Source organism: Oryctolagus cuniculus, chromosome 14, assembly GCF_964237555.1.
Source record: "Oryctolagus cuniculus chromosome 14, mOryCun1.1, whole genome shotgun sequence".
Classification (NCBI taxonomy): Eukaryota; Metazoa; Chordata; class Mammalia; order Lagomorpha; family Leporidae; genus Oryctolagus; species Oryctolagus cuniculus.
In genome coordinates, this window is record NC_091445.1 from 69,037,237 (window position 1) to 69,056,173 (window position 18,937).

The window sequence follows — 18,937 nt, forward strand, 5'->3', positions numbered from 1 at the left end:
CCAGCAGGTTAATGGTAGAACAGCCTTTTTCTTTTCCAGTTTGAGCCAAATTTCAGTCCTGGACAAGTTTTTACTTTATCAAATATTTCCCTCTTACAAGTGTGATTTAAAATTAAAAAAAAAAAAGTAAATTCAACCCATATTCATCTGCCCTCCCTCCACAAAAGACTGCCTTGAATACCTTATAGAATTACCTTTGTTTTCTGATAAGCAGCCTAGAGTGAACTTCCAGTGTCTTAGACCATCCCCCAAATTATCCACCAGAAGCCCAAATCCTTAAACACGTTCTAACATCCTCTCAGGGATACATCTTAGTTTGCCCAAGGTGTATGTTTTCTCCCTCACTACAACAATAAATCCAGCAGGCTCCGGATCAGATGTGTTTGGAGGGAATTAACATCAAGGCAGAAGCTCTGAGCTGATGACAGGACTGCCAGGTTAAAATCAGTATTTTTGTTTTCCTGCCAGAACACATGTCTGACCTTTCCTGGCACCTGTGTGTCCTTGTTCACTGGAGATCTGCACTAATAATCTCTAGAGAAGACTTATGTTTCTGTTGAAGACATGGCAGTCCTAAAGGCTAAAAATTGGGCACAGGGCATATTCATTATGCGCTGTTGCAATTTCAAGACACATCCACACATTCCCTTATAGCATCTTATCCGATTTTGTTTTAATCAAATTATTAAAACCCCGAGAAGGTTCTATTGTAACACTGCAGCTTCTTTCTGGGTCTTTTGTTAAGCCCATCTTAGAATCAAGCCAATGATGTGAAAAGTACAAACTACATGGACAAGCACAGTGTGGGTGGTTGTGGTCAACAGCTCTTGTCTGGTCCTAACTTCAACTCATCTCAGTTTATTTTCCAGCCATGTGAGATGATTCTCAATGACCAGATATCTTCCAGCTGCTTGACCTACCCTCAGCCCTTAGTTTTCCCATGCAAAACCTCAGACGTTATGTAATAAAGGAAAGTCATCCTCATTGTGTCCTGTACAAATTCCTGAACCACCGAATCCATGAAATTGACAAAATGTTTGTTGCTTTAAAAACTACCCAAACTTAGTCTTAAGCAGCAGCAGTATCTGGAACATATGTTGATCCTCTTCATGGGTACTGTGAATATAGCAATAGTTGAGCTAGCGAACAAATACAGGATGGTCATTCATATAGAAACTGCTAGAAGTTTAATATACAGTGAGCATTCCCTGGTCCCTGGTTTAATGTACTACCACTCCTCAAATTTATAGTATGCAGTATCATCAGAAAATTGCAGATAATGGTAATGGCCACCACGCCGAATCAGCCATTTTGAAAAAAAAAAAAAAAAAAAGTAACAGCATTCAACTTTATAAAACTCCAATATCACCATTCCCCTTAATAAGGAATTTAAGTTTTATATTTGGTAGTTTTTCCAGGTAGACTTGTCATTGAATTGAATTCTTATTCAACAAACATCAAATAAGCTATCTTCTAACCTAGTATAGTCTAATTTCAAACCTTTAAGTAAACTTTGTCATAAACAAGTTCAGTAGGTTTAAAATACCAGAATGCCACCTCAAAAATTTAGAGGAAACAAAACTATTTAAGTTTTATTTCAAAGTCTAATTTTAATTCAGACTGAACAAACAAGCAGAAAAGTGAGAAAGCTAACTGTATTAACAGACATAGATGTACCAAATGTAAAACAGTGGGTTATTAATAGAACTATTTACATGCATATTTACAAGCAATCTTTTGTACATAAATTTTAGTTAGTTGGAAAAAGATTTGACATTAAACATATTACTTAAATAGGGCTGAGGTGGTACCACATTATAGTAAAATGTATTAGAAAATTGATCTTCAGTGTGTATCAATTATAAAGCAGATGAAAACTTGAATGACAAATCTCATAATTCCCTAGTAAAAAGTCTATGCAACCCATGCTACAAAATGAAAGTGAGAAAGCCACAGAGATAAAGCAGAATAATGTTCTAGGCCTTAGGGTAATGAACTTAGGGGAAAAAAAGACAATTCTGGAACTGAAATAAATCTTCAGTGAAGAGTCTTGATTGTTGAGCTAAGAGTTCTCTAAACTTTTCTATTTTTTTTTTAAATGACATTTTGAAAGCCCTTGGTATCCAACAGCATTTACATTGTCAATCAGTTGTCAATGATATTCTCTAAGACTTTAATGCTAAAGATTTTCATGATCCTGGTTCATACTGGGAACTCAATTCACTGATATACTAAACAAACTAAAGTAAGCTATAATACCTGTATAAAAAAAATGCTACATTTTTGCAGTATGTATTTCCAAGGCTAAGACTTTTTCCCCTCAAGAAAAAGTAGGATTTAAGGTGTCTTATCAGCTAGCAAAATTTACTTTCAACATTTATTTATTTCAAAATCGATTTTATTGCAGCCAAAACAGTAGAATTAACTGTACATAATAATCTATTTTATATATATACACATTTTAAGTTATAGGGAATAAAGTTTATTTTGGCAGATAGTGTTAAACAAAATTAAAGTTGCATACATTAGTAACGTAACTCAACATCCTTAATTTGGTATAAGAGTGACAAATCTTCTTGGTTTCCTGTGTTCTGCTAAATCACCATACCTAAACTGTTTTATAAAACTGATACGCTGAAATTTAACTTTATTGCTTTCTCTTACGCTCTGATTCCAAACAAAACTTTTCATAAGCTTCTTCTATCTCTGGGTCCATCTCATCATCAATATCATCCAAGTATCTGTAAAGGAAACAAATGTGTCATAAGTTTAATGCTTCAATTCAGGAAATGTCTAAGATGCTAAGCCATGAAACAAAAAAATCCATGTAATGTAACTTTCCTAGACCAAATTATACTAGAATACATCTTAACTTTAGAATTATGTAAATGAAGTCCTCAATCCAATGTGTAATTCAACAAGTCAAATTTTTTTTTCAACAAGTCAAATTTTATACTGACTCCATGTCCCTTGTATCTAGAGTTAAGATTCTGCTATACCTGTAAACATGTTAACCTAAAAGTTAAAACACTAGACATACTAGGGAAATTTAAAAAGTTTAACAGTAAATTCATCTTGGTGCAAAAACCTTTGAAATCCTACGAGATTCTTCAGAAAGTTAGTGAAGAAATGTCTATGATGTAAAAAACTTCATGGATTTCACAATTTCTGTGCCAAAATAAACTTTGATTCTACTTTAAAAAGTTATTATTTGAAAGGCAGAAACAGAGGACAAAGAGAAAGGAGAAATTTTCCATCTGCTGGGTTCACTCCCCAGATGGCTGCAATGCAGGCTAGGTGGAAGCCAGGAGACAGGAACTTCTGGGTCTCATGTACGTGCAGGGGTCCAAGCAGTTGGGACATCCTCCACTGCTTTCTCGGGCACATTAGCAGGGAGCTAGATCAGAAATGGAGCAGAAAGGTCTTGAAACGGCACCCATGTGGGATGCTGACGTTGCAGGTAGAGATTAACCTTCTATGCCATATGGCCAACCTCTTAATTCCACTTTCAACATACTCTGAGGCTTCCTTATATAAACTTGGGGGTTCTCAATTGATGTTAATATAAATATATAGATCAATAAGCAATTACACTACTTAGACCATGATTTCACCTCTGGTGATGCACTGATATTTTATGTCTACTTAATATTAGGAATTATTCTTTCTATAGTTATATCTAACATCAGGAAGTATTATCTGTTATGATTTCTGTGCTAGGTTATTCTCAATTTAGCCCGGATTCCCAATTTTCTTAAATCAGACTTTCATAATGAATCTACTTCTGAAATAATTAGTCTAGACTTTTTCCAACACTTGGGGTAGTTAAATACGGGAGAAAAATTAAATGCCAATTAAATTTTTAATACATTCTGACTGAATTCTCATAGCCATCTAAAAAAAGATTACTATTAAGCTATGTGTTGAAACCACCACGAGCTCATTAGGGCAAGAAAACACGATGATGCTTACTGTACTAAACTTTAAGATACACTCAAATTAAAATGCCAAAAACAAGTTTAACCTCTAGTGTTACATCCGGAAGAACTGAAGCTTCCTAGTCTGCCTGGGTCCTTATCTCTTTATGTTCTTCCTATTAAATTAGTATACAGAGGCTGGTGCTGTGGCATAGGTTAAGCCTGCACCTGCAGCACCAGCCATCCCATATGGGCGCCAGTTCCAAAGTTAATGCACCTGGGACAGCAGTGGAAGACAGTGCAAGTGCCTGGGCCCCTGCATCCATAAGGGAGACCCAGATGAAGCTCCTGGTTTCAGCCTGGCCCAGCCCCAGCCATTGAGGCTATCTGGGAATTGAACTAGTAGATGGAAGACCTCTCTAACTCTGCCTTTCAAATAAATAAATCTTAAAAAAAAAAAAAGGGGGGGGGGCAGCTAGTGCTGTGGCGTAGCGGATAAAGCTGCTCCTGCACCACTTCTGATTTAGCTCCCTGCTATGGTCTGGGAAAGCAGTAGAGGATGGCCCAAGTCCCTGGGCCCCTGCACCTGGGTGGGAGACCCAGAAGCAACTCCTGGCTTCGGACTGGCACAGCTCCGGCCGTTATGGCCAACTGGGGAGTGACTCAGCAGATGGAAGGTCTCCCTCCCTCTCTCTCTGTATAACTCTTTCAAACAAATTTTTTTTTTTTACAAATAGGAGTTAGACAGTGAGAGAGAGATCTTCCTTCCATTGGTTCACCCACCAAATGGCCACTATGGCCGGAACTACGCCAATCCAAAGCCAGGAGCCAGGTGCTTCTTTCTGGTCTCCCACGCAGGTGCAGGTGCCCAAGCACTTGGGCCATCCTCCACTGCCTTCCCAGGCCACAGCAGAAAGCTGTGCAATCGGGACTAGGACCTGGCGCTCACACGGGATGCCGGCACCACAGTGCCGGCCCCAAACAAATCTTTAATGTTCCCCCGCACCTCCTATTTAAGAACGAACATAAGTAGCTTATCTAAATACATGCAAGTGTTAACAGAGCTAGAATTAAACCTCACAAGTTACTGGTCCTTCTATAACAAAGTGTAATGCAATCTGATGGTAAGCAATACAATAAAACTGTCTTCAATTACAAAGAGTGGCAGGTGGAGAAACTAAGATGCATTTCAGGGCTATAACTTACATCTTCCTATTGATCCGTTTTTATAATGTGTTCTTTTGACTTTTAACCCTTTAACAGCTAAGATTTGAGCCTTTTAGTATGTGCCAGAAGGCTGTCAAGTATTTAATGTAGTCTGTTTGCTCTTTAGAAAACTCAGTGAGAAATACTACTATTTCTGGTTTATAAATGGATCAAAAGGCACAGAAGATGCCCCAAATCTTAAAGTATTAGAGCTTATTAAAGTCTAGATGTAAATAGTAAAAGTTTAGAATACTTAAGCAAAATTTGTTTAGGTACAATTTAAAAAAGATTCCAATAGTTTTTTCTTGACATAGATTTTTAGATTGAGTTTATATAATAAAAGTTTTTGGCAAATTGTTAAACAGTAATGTTTAAATACTGTAACACTTCTAAATCCAAATGCCATTCTTTCATCTTTTCTAGCTTAATCTCCATCTACAAATTGGTTATAGAAATTTCATAAAATTTAGTAACCTTTCAAAAGAGAACTTACGGATCACCAGCCCCGGATAAATCTGTTCCATTTTCTTCATAATCTGGGAAAAAATCTTCTCTTTCAAGTAATTCTTGATATTTCTCTTGGTAATCTATAAGACATTATATAAAAACTAAATGCTAAGGAGAAAAATATGAAATAACCAGTTCCCCCTAAAAATCCTTTTTAATACTATGACTTTTTAAAGATTTGAAAGGCAGTTACAGGGAGGGAGAGGCAGAGAAGGGAGGGAGAGGCAGAGAAGGGAGGGAGAGGCAGAGAAGGGAGGGAGAGGCAGAGAAGGGAGGGAGAGGCAGAGAAGGGAGGGAGAGGCAGAGAAGGGAGGGAGAGGCAGAGAAGGGAGGGAGAGGCAGAGAAGGGAGGGAGAGGCAGAGAAGGGAGGGAGAGGCAGAGAAGGGAGGGAGAGGCAGAGAAGGGAGGGAGAGGCAGAGAAGGGAGGGAGAGGCAGAGAAGGGAGGGAGAGGCAGAGAAGGGAGGGAGAGGCAGAGAAGGGAGGGAGAGGCAGAGAAGGGAGGGAGAGGCAGAGAAGGGAGGGAGAGGCAGAGAAGGGAGGGAGAGGCAGAGAAGGGAGGGAGAGGCAGAGAAGGGAGGGAGAGGCAGAGAAGGGAGGGAGAGGCAGAGAAGGGAGGGAGAGGCAGAGAAGGGAGGGAGAGGCAGAGAAGGGAGGGAGAGGCAGAGAGGGAGGGAGAGGCAGAGAGGGAGGGAGAGGCAGAGAAGGGAGGGAGAGGCAGAGAGGGAGGGAGAGGCAGAGAGGGAGGGAGAGGCAGAGAGGGAGGGAGAGGCAGAGAGGGAGGGAGGTCCTCCATCCACTTATTCACTCCCCAGATGGCCGCAACAGCTGGAGCTGCACTGATCCAAAGCCAGGAGCTTCTTCCTGGTCTCCCACGTGAGTGTAGGGGCCCAAGGACTTGGGCCATCTTCTACTGCTCTCCCAGGCCATAGCAGAAAGCTGGATGGGAAGTGGAGCAGCCAGGACACCTGGGATGGGAAGTGGACAACCAGGACAACCAGCTCCTATATGGGATGCCGGCACCACAGATGGCAGCTTTACCCGCTTCGCCACAGCACCAGCCCCTTTAATACTATGACTTTTCATGTAAGTAGATCCAATGTTTAAACAGCAGAAGTAGGGCTGGTGCTGTGGAGTAATAGGCTGAGCCTCTGCCTGTGGTGCCAGCATCCCACATGGGCACTGGTTCATGTCCTGGCTGTTCCTCTTTCAATCCCGCTCTCTGTGGCCTGGGAAAGCAGTGGAAGAGGACCCAAGTGCTTGGGCCCCTGTACACATGTGGGAGTCCCAGAAGAAGCTCCTGGCTTTGGAACAGCTCCAGTCGTTGTGGCCATTTGGGGAGTGAACCAGCAGATAGAGGGAGAGAGAGAAAGGTTTTGTCTGTAATTCTACCTCTCAAATAAATGAAATCTTATAAAACCTGGCTGTTCCACTTCCGATCCAGCTCCTGTGCCTAGGAAAGCATTGGAAGATGCCAATTGTGGGCCCCTGCACCCGGTTGAGAAATCCAGAGGAAGCTCTTGGCTCCTGGCTTTGGCCTGGCACAGCCCCAGGTGTTGCAGCAATTTGGGGAGTGAACCAATGGATGGAGGATCCTCCTCTTCCTCCCCCACCCAACTCTGCCTTTCAAATAAAATAAATCTTAAAACAAAAACAAAACAAAAACTTATATTCTAAGTGGTTTGCTTTTGCACCCCCTACAAAAGGTTTAGAAGAAACCTTAAGGTAATTATATAAAATACTCCTCTAAGTTGGAAATGAGAGCCACTATAACATACCAGATTTTATTTCACAACTGGTGTGTATACTGCTTTCATTCTTTAGTGCCGTTTTTTCCTTCTAGAAAGGACTTTAATCCAATACTCCTGGCTGTCAGCTCTCCATTAGCATTCCACAAGATGGTAAAGTAAGCTATCTGGCTAGCAGGTAACAGCAACTGGTCCATGTTTCTCAGTCAAGTGAGGTTTAGCTGGCAAAGGTTTTAACACAGAGGCTTTTCCTTTTTTTCCTTCCCTAAGAGATAGCAGGAAGGCAGCTACCTGGTAAATGTTTCAGCTCTGTCAACCTTCCCTTGGTTAGATCTTCCAAGGCAATTCAGGTGATACAACTCTCTACCTGCTAACTGTCTTAGGCAGACTTACTGGGTACCTTTTAAGATTAGTGTCTTAGAGGGTCCAGCGCTGTGGAGCAGTGGGTTAACGCCCTGGCCTGAGGCGCCGGCATCCCATATGGGTGCTGGTTCAAGACCCGGCTGCTCTACTTCCAATCCAGCTCTCTGCTATGGCCTGGCAAGCAGAAGATGGCCCAAGTCCTTGGGCCCCTGCACCCACATGGGAAACCCGGAAGAAGCTCCTGGCTCCGGATTGGCACAGCTCCGGCCATTGCGGCCAACTGGGGAGTGAACCATTGGATGGAAGACCTCTCTCTCTGCCTCTTTCTTTCAAATAAAAAATATTAAAAAAAGGAAGATTAGTGTCTTAGGAATAGAAGCTACCTCAAATTCTGATAGCAAATAACTACATTTGATATTTCAACATCCAATTTTGGCAACTTAGAAACTATTTTAACCATAAGAATCTCTGCAAGAAACACCTGTGGTATATAACATTCTTTTTCAGGTATGGATGAGTTAAAATTGAAGTAAAGTCACCAGATGACAAAAGAAATAGGAACTGAAAGCCATCTGTAACTACTGCAGCTCTTGCAGCTAGTAGGCTGACAGATGGTGCTGGTCTCAGAATAAAAAAGGTCCCCAGATTTTGAAACCCACAAAAGGTCAGAAACCAAGATCTTGGGTTCAGAAAGATGGAATCTATGTTCCATACCCATCTCACCTTGCAAATTCGCAACCCTTCAAGGGCTGTTACCTTAAGAAAAAGGACAGCCATCAACAAAACAGAAGTCACCTGAAGTGGCAAAGAGATGGCAAGGAAGCTTGGCTGCCTGTCTAGGTTTATGGTGAGGATAGAGCACTCTGGAGAAGTTGAATCCCCAGGGAATTTGTATCAATGGGCCTGGTACCGCAAATATCTACTGTTCACATAAAAAATCCCTATGACAAGAAAATAAAAACCTGTCAAAGTCAATGGTATCCCTGCGGCTCCTTGCAGAAGCAGATCTACAACTATTGTTGATTCAAGGTCCTATAATGCAAGCCACAGGGAAAGTTTTCATGAAGACAAAAAGACAGTTAACACATTGAAGCATTTATACAAGGCCATCATTTATCTAACTTATTTAACTTATCTTCAAATGCTACACATGGTGTGCAGAGAGCACAAATAAAGCAAAGTGAGCAAACTACTAGTTACATCTGTGTAAAGAGTAGACTGGTATTCTTTGAACAGTTCTGCTTTTGTTATTTTTCTCTCATTTGTAAATGATTTTAAACTTAAAGTTTAAGAAAGATCATTAAGGATGAGATTACAATTTTATAAAAACCTGATATAAGGGAATACTTTTCTGTGATAACCATAAAAGGAGAGTTAAACAAAAATATGAAACAAAAGTTTAGAATGAGATAAATGTATCTAGAAAGGTCCAGATAATTTGAATAAAATGCAGAAATGAAGTTCAGCTTGAAAAATTAAATAGAATTTCTATAAAATAGTCACTAGAAATAGGATACGCAGATTAGTCATAGATGAATGAATGAATCAAGGTAACTTGAAGAATTAGTGAAAAGGGAAAAATCTGGCTTACCACGCTGCAATTATGACAGTAAGGAAGAAAAATTAAAAATATAGTATTGGTGTTTAGACAGACTAGCAGGAGAGAGCTATGTGAATAAGCATAGTAGTAAGACACACAGAGGAGTTACATGGTACACAGAGGGAGCTTCTTATCACTAACAGGAAAGAGGACTTCATTATTTGTTGCTGAGATAGTAGTCTATGGAAAAAATATTTACTTTCTGTTACATCCTACATACAAAAAGTAGAGATGGATTAAAGAGCTAACTTTGAAAAAATACCAGAGTAAGATTTTTAGGAGAAAACTGAATTTCACAGTTAAGGAAATTTTTAAGAGTTATTTATTTGAAAGAGTTATACAGAGAGAGAAGGAAAAAAAGAGGTCTTCCATCTGCTGGTTCACTCCCTAACTGGCCACAATGGCCAGAGTCGTGCCGCTCCAAAGCCAGGAGCCAGGAGCTTCCTCCACTGCTTTCCCAGGCCATGAGAGCTGGATTGGAAGTGCAGCAGCCGGGACTTGAACCAATGCCCTCCCATATGGGATGCTGGCACTGCAGGTGGTGGCTTTACCCACCACACCACAGCACCAGCCCCAGGAAATATTTTTCAATCACAGAAAGCCAAAATAAGATAGATAAATTTTATTTACATTAAAATAAAGCTTCTATATGGTAAGACATTATAAACAATATGGGAAGAGGAGGTAAAAAATATAACTGAAACTCAGCCAACTAAGGATCACTTTTTTCAAAACTGTATAAAGAATTACAAATACAGACAGACAAATGGTCCAACAGCAATATGGGCAAAGAGGATAAAACAAAAAATTCTCAAAGGAAGAAATCAAAAGGTCAACCAATATCAGGAAAAGAAATGCAGTATCATATGCCAGGGAAATAATATGGCAGCAAGACAGAATTCTGTACCATCACACTGACAAACATTAAGTGTAATAAAAACTGTTGCCAAAGATGAGCAGCAAGAACTCCGTATACTACTCCCGGGAATACTAAATGGCAAAATCATATTCAAAAACAATTTAGCAGGGCTGGCGCTGTAGCATACTGGGTGAGGCCACCACCTGCAGTGCCAGCATCCCAAATGGGTTTCAGTTCGAGACCCGGCTGCTCCACTTCCAGTCCAGCTCTCTATGCCTGACCTGGGAAAGCAGTGGAAGATGGCCCAGGTCCTTGGGACCCTGCATCCACATGGGAGACCTGGAAGACGCTCCCAGCTCCTGACTTTGGATTGGCGCAGTTCTGGCCGTTGAAGCCACCTGGGGAGTGAACCAGCAGGTTGAAGACCTCTCTCTCTCTCTGCGTCTGCCTTTCAAATAAGTCTAAGAAAATTTAGCAACATTTAGTGTAGGTGAAGATGTTCACAGCCTGTAACTTAATTCTATTCTCACCCTAAAGAAACTCCTTTGTCTAGACATATGAGAGTCACAATGCCTGCTATCCAGAGTAAACAAATGGGAAAATTCTGACAAGCTGGTTATAATTTGTATTCAAGTGGGGAAAATTTCTCATTTACCCTGTAGTCCTATCACAATGAAAAACAATCTTTGTATAAAATGTCTTTCCAGAAAAGAAAGTATGCAGATTTAAATTTTAATTAACTCTGAATCATCAAGTATTAACGAAATCTGTAATTCTGAGTACCTATAAGCACTAATCCATATTGGGAAATTAGAACCATCTTTCTTCTCCATTCTCTTTTTTGCCAGGTAGAGTTAGTGAGAGAGAGAGTTATAGACAGTGAGAGAGACAGACAGAAAGGTCTTCCTTCCGTTGGTTCACTCTAATGGCTGTTATGGTTGGTGCTGTGATGCTCCGAAGCCAGGAGCCAGGTACTTCCTCCCGGTCTCCCATGTGGGTGCAGGACCCAAGCACTTGGGCCATCCTCCACTGCCTTCCCAGGCTACAGCAGAGAGCTGGACTGGAAGAAAAGCAACCGAAACTAGTACCCGGTGCCCAACCAGGCCGGTGCCGCAGGCAGAGGATTAACCAAGTGAGCCATGGTGCCGGCCCCCCTTTTTTTTTTCTTTCTCCATTCTAATAACCTGAAAGTTTAAGAGTCTTTAAAAAATAAAAATGGCTGCATTTAATTGAGGGTTTCTTCTAATCCTTTGTTGTTAAAGTACAGCAGCAAGACATTATAGAGTCAGATTTTCATATCAAATGGCTCACATGATCCCTTATAAAGAATACCCTACTTATAAGACAAGTCTATTATTTGAGATGACATGAATTTGTCAAAAAGTGACAATTCTGTGGTGGGGACTATGTGGTTTTCTGTAATTTACTATTTACCAAAACCTTAAGGGAAAACAGGACTGAGAAAACATACCTGGATCAGCTGCAGTGAAAGGAACACCATCAGATGTATAAAATGTTGGTTCATTCTAGGATGAATCAGAGTGATCAAAGTATGTAGTCATTTTAGAATTTCTTTTAAAGTACATTAATGAATGAAACATGGCTAATGTGACCCATCTGCTCCTGATAATGCAACAAGCAAGAGCAAATCAAACTAAAACCGCAAAAGAATCCACTTCCTAGAAGCCATTTTCACTTTCACTTTCATATATTTCTTTTATTATCTCAAGTTCTCATGATTCTAATCCTGCTATCTATTGTCTATCACAGTCATGGCGGAATTTTTAGCTGTAGTTTCCCTCTGTCCCACTACTTCCCTTAATTTTTCCCAAGACCAGGTTATAGGAGCATTCCTCCACAACTGCTTTTCTTTGGGTCATGTCAGCAGATTCAGGGCATCACTGGGCCTGGGAACTGTTTTTATTTCATTTTACTTTAATACAACATGCAAAAGTCAGCCTGAGACGCAGGTCTCCAGTTAGGAGATCTCTGGAAGAACAGCTTCCTGGCATCCATTTGCTCACTGAAGTCCTGGCCCTATCAAACTCCCTTGCCACTGGAGGATCTTTTAGTCTACCTCTCTTTTACTGGAAGAATCTAAATGTCTATTTACCTGATCTGCTGGCAGGTAGGCGACTCTGAGTCAAATAAGAATAAGAATGGAATTCATTTAATTTCTAAAACAGAATTCAAACAATAAGCAGAACTTAAAATATGAACACAAACATACCATAAAGTAGTTCGGATCATTCTCAGGTGTTGCTTCTCTGTATGTAGAAGTTGCGTGGACTCTACCCCAGTTGCTTGACCGGAGTTCTACAAGCTTCAAGAGCATCTGCTTTACATCTCTGCAGACAAGAGTTGCACGAGTTAAAGTGTAGTCACTGTTATCAGGCTTGCGTGTCACAGGTGTCTAAAACTTTATTTCCTAAATTTAACAGTACTACTAATGCTTTTTCTGCACATTATGATATAAACTCACCTTTAAAACGAAACCCAGCTTTGAAATGTGTTCCATATAACTGACTACATGGTCCTTAAAAGATAGTGATTATCCTTTAATTTCTGTCTTCTGTAATACTTCTGGTAGTTCTTTACCCAAATATTTGTTGAGTACTTGAAGTTTATTTTTCACTAAATTCATCTTTCCATAGGAAAAAATTCCAAATGAAATTGAACAATGGCTACTGAGCCAAAAGCATAGGTAAAAATATTACACCTTTAAAGAAACTCTATTAGAGATCTGTAACAGCAATTACAATCCTGAAGTTCAGCAGATTAGGAAAAAAACTAAGGGCCAGTGTTGTGGTGTAGCAGATAAAGATCTTTCTCCCTCCCTGCCTCTTTGTAACTCTGCCTTTCAAATAAAATAAAAATCTTTAAAAGAAGAAAAAGAGGTCGGTGCCGTGGCTCACTTGGTTAATCCTCTGCCTGCGGCACCGGCATCCCATACGGGCGCCAGGTTCTAGCCCTGGCTGCTCCTCTTCCAGTCCAGCTCTCTGTGGCCTGGGAGGGCAGTCGAGGATGGCCCAAGTGTTTGAGCGCCTGCACCCACGTGGGAGACCAGGTAAAGCACCTGGCTCCTGGCTTTGGATCGGCGCAGCGCTGGCCGTGGCGGCCAATTGGGGAGTGAACCAACAGAAGGAAGACCTTTCTGTCTCTAATTCTGTCAATAAAAAATAAAGAAAAAGAAAAACGAAAACAAACTAAGGAAAAAAAGAGTTACTGGGCGTCTACATTGTTTCCTACCTGCTGCAGTTAGCATCTAGGACAACATTTTCAATTCTCTGAATAATTTCTTCCATATCAGTCTTTCCTTTTTCCTTCCAGGCATCTTCCAAAACTGACCCCGTCAACTAAAATGAAGGCATCAGTAAAATAAGGAATTCAATACAGCACAGAAATTCTAAAAAGATATTAGAAGCAGTTCAAGCATTCTTTAGAATGAATTTAGCAAGTTAAATATTTCCAATTATTCTCTATCATCTATTCAGAGATCTCCATGCTAATTTTTTTGACAGAGAAATTGAAAAAAACTATAGCAGGCCTTTAAACATGGCTTGTAAATGTCATTATGTGTTATACATGGAAGCTTCCAAAAGTTCATGGAACACGCCCACAATCTTTTAGCTTCATTTGCTCAAACTTTTTGAAGGCCCTCATATTCCATGTATGACTAAGACTGGTTATTACATCTTACTGAACATATAAAAATAAGCAACATGTAAAATAAAATTAAGGGTATAAATAGGTAATTCACAAATAAATGGCTAATAAACATGAAGATATGCTTAAATTCACTGATGAAAATGCAAAATTTTACTCAGCATCTAAGCCAAAACAAAAACTACACTCTAGTCTGGCATTTGGAAAGAAACGTAGTGTTTCCTGTCAACTGTGTACAGCTTACTGATCTATCAAATCTGTTTTGGAATTTAACCCAAAGAAATGTCTGCACAAATAAAGACAGGATGAAAGATTACTAGCAGTGTTGCAGGGGCTAGATGGAAAATAACTTAAACGTCTGAAATAAGCAATATATACATACAATGGAATACTATGAAGTTATTCAACAAAGGGGTAATCTGTGTGCCATGGAAAGATCTAAGATTTTATCAGCTGGCAAATAAAAAAGTCACAACTAAAGATATTCTATATAGAATTCATACAGACACAAGAAGGGAACACCAGGGAATTTACAGATGAAACAAAGGAATTCCATTTTTCACTCTTAATTTTGCTTCTTTACATTAAATAAGTATATGAGGGCACTTCAAAATGATGTGGAAAATGGAATTAGAAGGTAAATTTATTTCAGTACCAAAAAACATGAAAATCTATACATGGATTTCAAAAGTTCAAGGAAAAGGTGTATTATGGAAAACTAAGAAGATTTCAAAATGAATTCATCTTTTAATTTTTCCACTATTTTTGAAGTACCCTTGCATAATGATTTTGTTATAGAAGAAAAAACATCAATATTTAAAGTAGAAACTTAAATCTTGAGCTCATTTATATACTATACTTTTCTTCTAAATTATAAATAAAATACTTTAAAGGCATACCTTCAGTAATTTTACAGCACAAATTAAGTTGTCATCCACAGGATTAGAGAAGAGGGCATTGAGCAACTCGCGAAGACCAACCTGAAGAATATCTGCTCTCATAACCTGTCCATTTGTTCCCTTGATCTTATGGAACAAGAGAAAATTACAAGTAATGATATTAAAATATAATAGAGATAATTAAGTGCTAAGAGGTGTTGGCAAACTAAACTGTTTTAGTTCAACAATAGAAAAATGGCAACATACTCTGGAATCTTCACAGAATTAGAATTACTTTTATTAATAAGACTTCTTAATTACATATAAAATATTAAACTACAAGTACAATTTCACTTCCATTTTTTCCACACATAAGTCAGGAAAATTTAAGCCCATCATGTTACTGTCTCATAAAGCATTCTCCAGTTTAAGCTGCCACATTTGACCTTTTAAATATCCTATTTATCTTAGCATTTTAAATATCCTATTTTTCATTAAAGTGGTATCCATATATCATTTCTCATGTTAGAGAAATTTTAGGTGCAAGAACTATGCTTTGTCTTTTCCTTGAAAGATTATTTGAAAGGCACAGTGACAGAGATGGAGAGACATCTTCCATCTGCTGGTCCACCCCAATATGGACACAACAGCCTGGGCTGGACCAGGCCAAACCAGGAACTCCATTCAAGTCTCCTACCTGGGTTGCAGGGGCCCAAGCACTTGCTGCTTTCCCAGGCATATTAGCAGGGAGTTGGAGGAAATACCTTGTTTATACTCCTACAGGCCTAACTTCATTACTTCCACATAGGAAATCATCAGTAGCATTCTTAGAATTTACTCTTCAAGAGGGGCTGGCGCTGTAGCATAGAAAGGTAGGCCTCCACCTACAGAGCTGGCATCCCATATGGGTGCCAGTTCGAGTCCTGGCTGCTCCACTTCAGATCCAGCTCCCTGCTAATGTACCTGGGAAAGCAGTGGAAGATAGCTCACATCTTTGGGCCCTGGCATGGGAGACCCGAATGAAGTTCCTAGCTCCTGGCTTCGGCCTGGCCCAGCCTTAAGTGATGCAGCAACTGGGGAGTGAACCAGTGGGTAGAAGATCAATCTCTATCTCTATCTCTACCTTTTATATATATATAAAAGATTTATTTATTTGAAAGACTCAATCTATATATAAAAAAGAATGACTTCGTGAAAGGCACATAAAATTGGTGCTCTTATTTTGACTTAAAGATTATACTGAAAAATATGTGTGCATTTGACAATGGATTCATGCATCTCATGATATGTATATTATGATGTTTATGAAAGTAAATTCTCAAATCAATGTTTAAGACTACAATCCAGCTTCCTGCTAATGTGCATCCTGGGAGGCAGCAGATGATGGCTCAAACACTTGGGTTGCTACCCTCTACATGGGAGACCCAGACTGAATTCTGGGCTTTTAATTTTGGCTTGGCACAGCTCTGGCTGATGTGGGCATTTGGGAGACTGTACCCAGCAGATAGGTCACTCATTTTCATTTGAAATGCAGACTAATATGTGTGTGTGTGTATACTTATATATATGGAATTCACTAAAAAAATAGTCAAGTACCACCAACCCATTACACACTAATGCTCAGTTTTACTGCCTACTAAGAAGCATATACTCAGGTACACCACCTAAATCTATTTAGCTATTGACTCCATAAAAATGTCACACACACACACACACACACACACACACACACACAAACCATTCTTAGGAGCTGGAGAATGAGATGATTGGTCAAAGCACACAAAATTTCATTTAGGAAAAATAAGTCCAAGAGATCTAGTGTACTTTAGTTATATTTAACAATATTTTGTATACTTGAAAATTACATAGAATTTTTTTTAACAAATTTTTTATTTGAAAGGCAAAGTTACAGAATCAGAGAGAGGGAGACAGAGGCCTTCCATCCACTGGTTCACTCCAAAAAAACCACAACAGCCAGAGCTGGGCCAGGCTGAAGCCAAGAGCCCAGAGCTTCTTCTAGGTTTCCCAAGTGGGTACAGGGGCCCAAGGACTTGGGCCATCTTCTGCTGCTTTCCCAGGCTCATTAGCAAGGAGCTGGACAAGAAGTGAAGCAGCCGGGATTTGAATTGGCACCCATATGGGATGCAGGCATCACAGGCGGAGGCTTAAACTACTATGCCACAATGCTGGCCCCAGACTTTTTTTTAAAAACGATTTATTTGTAGGCCGGCGCCGCGGCTCACTAGGCTAATCCTCCGCCTAGCGGCGCCGGCACACCGGGTTCTAGTCCCGGTCGGGGCGCCGGATTCTGTCCCGGTTGCCCCTCTTCCAGGCCAGCTCTCTGCTGTGGCCAGGGAGTGCAGTGGAGGATGGCCCAGGTGCTTGGGCCCTGCACCCCATGGGAGACCAGGAAAAGCACCTGGCTCCTGGCTCCTGCCATCGGATCAGCGCGGTGCGCCGGCCGCAGCGCGCCGGCCGCGGCGGCCATTGGAGGGTGAACCAACGGCAAAGGAAGACCTTTCTCTCTGTCTCTCTCTCTCTCTCTCTCACTATCCACTCTGCCTGTCAAAAAAAAAAAAAAAAAAAAACGATTTATTTGAAAGGCAGAGTTAGAGAGAAAGAGATACAAAAAAGTATCTTCCAACCATGGTTCACTCCCCAAACAGCTGCAATAACAGTCTGTGCATGGTCAAAGCCAGAACCTTCAATTGGGTCTCCTATGGAGGTAAAGGTGTCCAGTCACTTGGGCCATTATCAGCTGAATTCCCAGATGCAATAACAGGGAGTTGGAGGGGAAGTGGAACAGTTGGGATTCGAACCAGCACCACATAGGATGCTGGAGTAGCAGATGACTTAATCAGCTATGACATAGCACTGGCCCCAAAGGATAGTTTAAGAATTTATCTTACTTATTTGAAAGACAGTTACAGAGAGAGGTAGAGCCAGAGAGAGAGGTCTTCCATCTACTGGTTCACTCCCCAAATGACTGCAATGGCCAGAACTGAGCTGATCTGAAGCCAGGAGCTTCTTTTGGGTCTCCAACACAGGTGCAGGGGCCCAATGACTTGGGCCAGTTTCCCAGGCCACAGCAGAGAGCTGGATCAGAAGTAGAGCAGCTGGTACTCAAACTGGCACCCATATGGGATGTTGGAGCTGTAGGCCAGGGCTTTAACTTGCTGTGCCACAGCGCCGGCCCCAAGGGTAGATTTTAGATGTAAAATGTCCTTACTGAAAAGAAATTTTGCTTGTCAATTCCAAAAATAGAAACAAAAAGATTTAACGAAATAATTCTAGAGGAGCTGGCATTGTGTTACAGCAGGTTGAGCCATCACCTGCACACCAGCATCCCACATGGTTCAAGTTCCAGCTGTTACATTTCCAATCCAGCTAATGCACCTGAGAAAATAGCAGAAGATGGCCCAAGTGCTTGGGACTCTGCCACCAATGAGGAAGACAAGGATGAAGCTCCTGTCTTTGGCCTGGCCTAGCCCCAGTAGTTGTGGCCATTTGGGGAGTGAAACAGTAGATGGAGGAGCTCTCTAACTCTTCCTTTCAAAAAAATAAATCTTAGAAGATTCTAGGTGAAATTATGGTGAAAAGCCAGAAACTTCTACTCTCTCGCCTCTTCATTTAAAAGCAATAAGCTGCTCTAAGCCACCAGCTCAAACTCAGACTAAATGTATTAACATTTCCATACAAGAAGTAATACACCTCATAAGTTTAAATTCGTATGTAAACCATAGCTTCCTAAAAGGACAGACTAGCTCTAATTATTTCTCAACATCCTGACAAAGAGAAGCAAATATTACAGAAGTTGGATTGAAGTACAAACACTATCAGGAGTAGGTGCCGAGCCATCTTCTTTCCCACTCCCCCTTTTATTTCACTTGGAATGTTGTAGAAAAATGTGAACAAAAGTTCCTTAGTGCAATCAATTTATGTTTTCAAGCTTTCTTAATAGTTTAAAAAAAAAAATCTTACCTCCAGGTTAAGGTAAAGTTCTCCCAGGAAGAGTACAAACGCATGAAATCGTTTTCGAGTCACTTCATCACCTTTTGCAGCTTGATCTTTAACTTCATATTCAGTCCGACACCTAATAAAAAGACAAATCTTTATAATATCACATTGCTTTATAATAAGAAGTCAAAAAAGATGACCATTTGTTGATTCAGCTGTCCACATCAAGAGAGGTAG

General features: G+C 40.4%; 1 protein-coding gene across 7 annotated transcripts in view; it reads right to left on the minus strand.

Annotated features, from left to right (window-relative positions):
• Positions 1–2,376: 2,376 nt before the first annotated feature.
• The window catches only part of PAIP1 (poly(A) binding protein interacting protein 1), a 32,131-nt gene continuing 15,570 nt past the window's right edge, over positions 2,377–18,937 (minus strand). For 6 of the 7 annotated variants that reach the window (XM_008262176.4, XM_008262175.4, XM_017344711.3 and 3 more), the window contains 7 exons: positions 18,725–18,836; positions 14,765–14,890; positions 13,449–13,555; positions 12,430–12,547; positions 11,671–11,725; positions 5,617–5,710; positions 2,377–2,741 (listed from right to left, as the gene is read on the minus strand). In XM_008262176.4, the coding sequence (XP_008260398.1) occupies positions 2,648–2,741; positions 5,617–5,710; positions 11,671–11,725; positions 12,430–12,547; positions 13,449–13,555; positions 14,765–14,890; positions 18,725–18,836 (706 nt within the window). In that variant the 3' untranslated portion in view covers positions 2,377–2,647. Of the gene's footprint in view, positions 2,742–5,597; positions 5,711–11,670; positions 11,726–12,429; positions 12,548–13,448; positions 13,556–14,764; positions 14,891–18,724; positions 18,837–18,937 lie in introns of all 7 variants that reach the window. The other variant, XM_051853493.2, reaches the window with a different exon arrangement.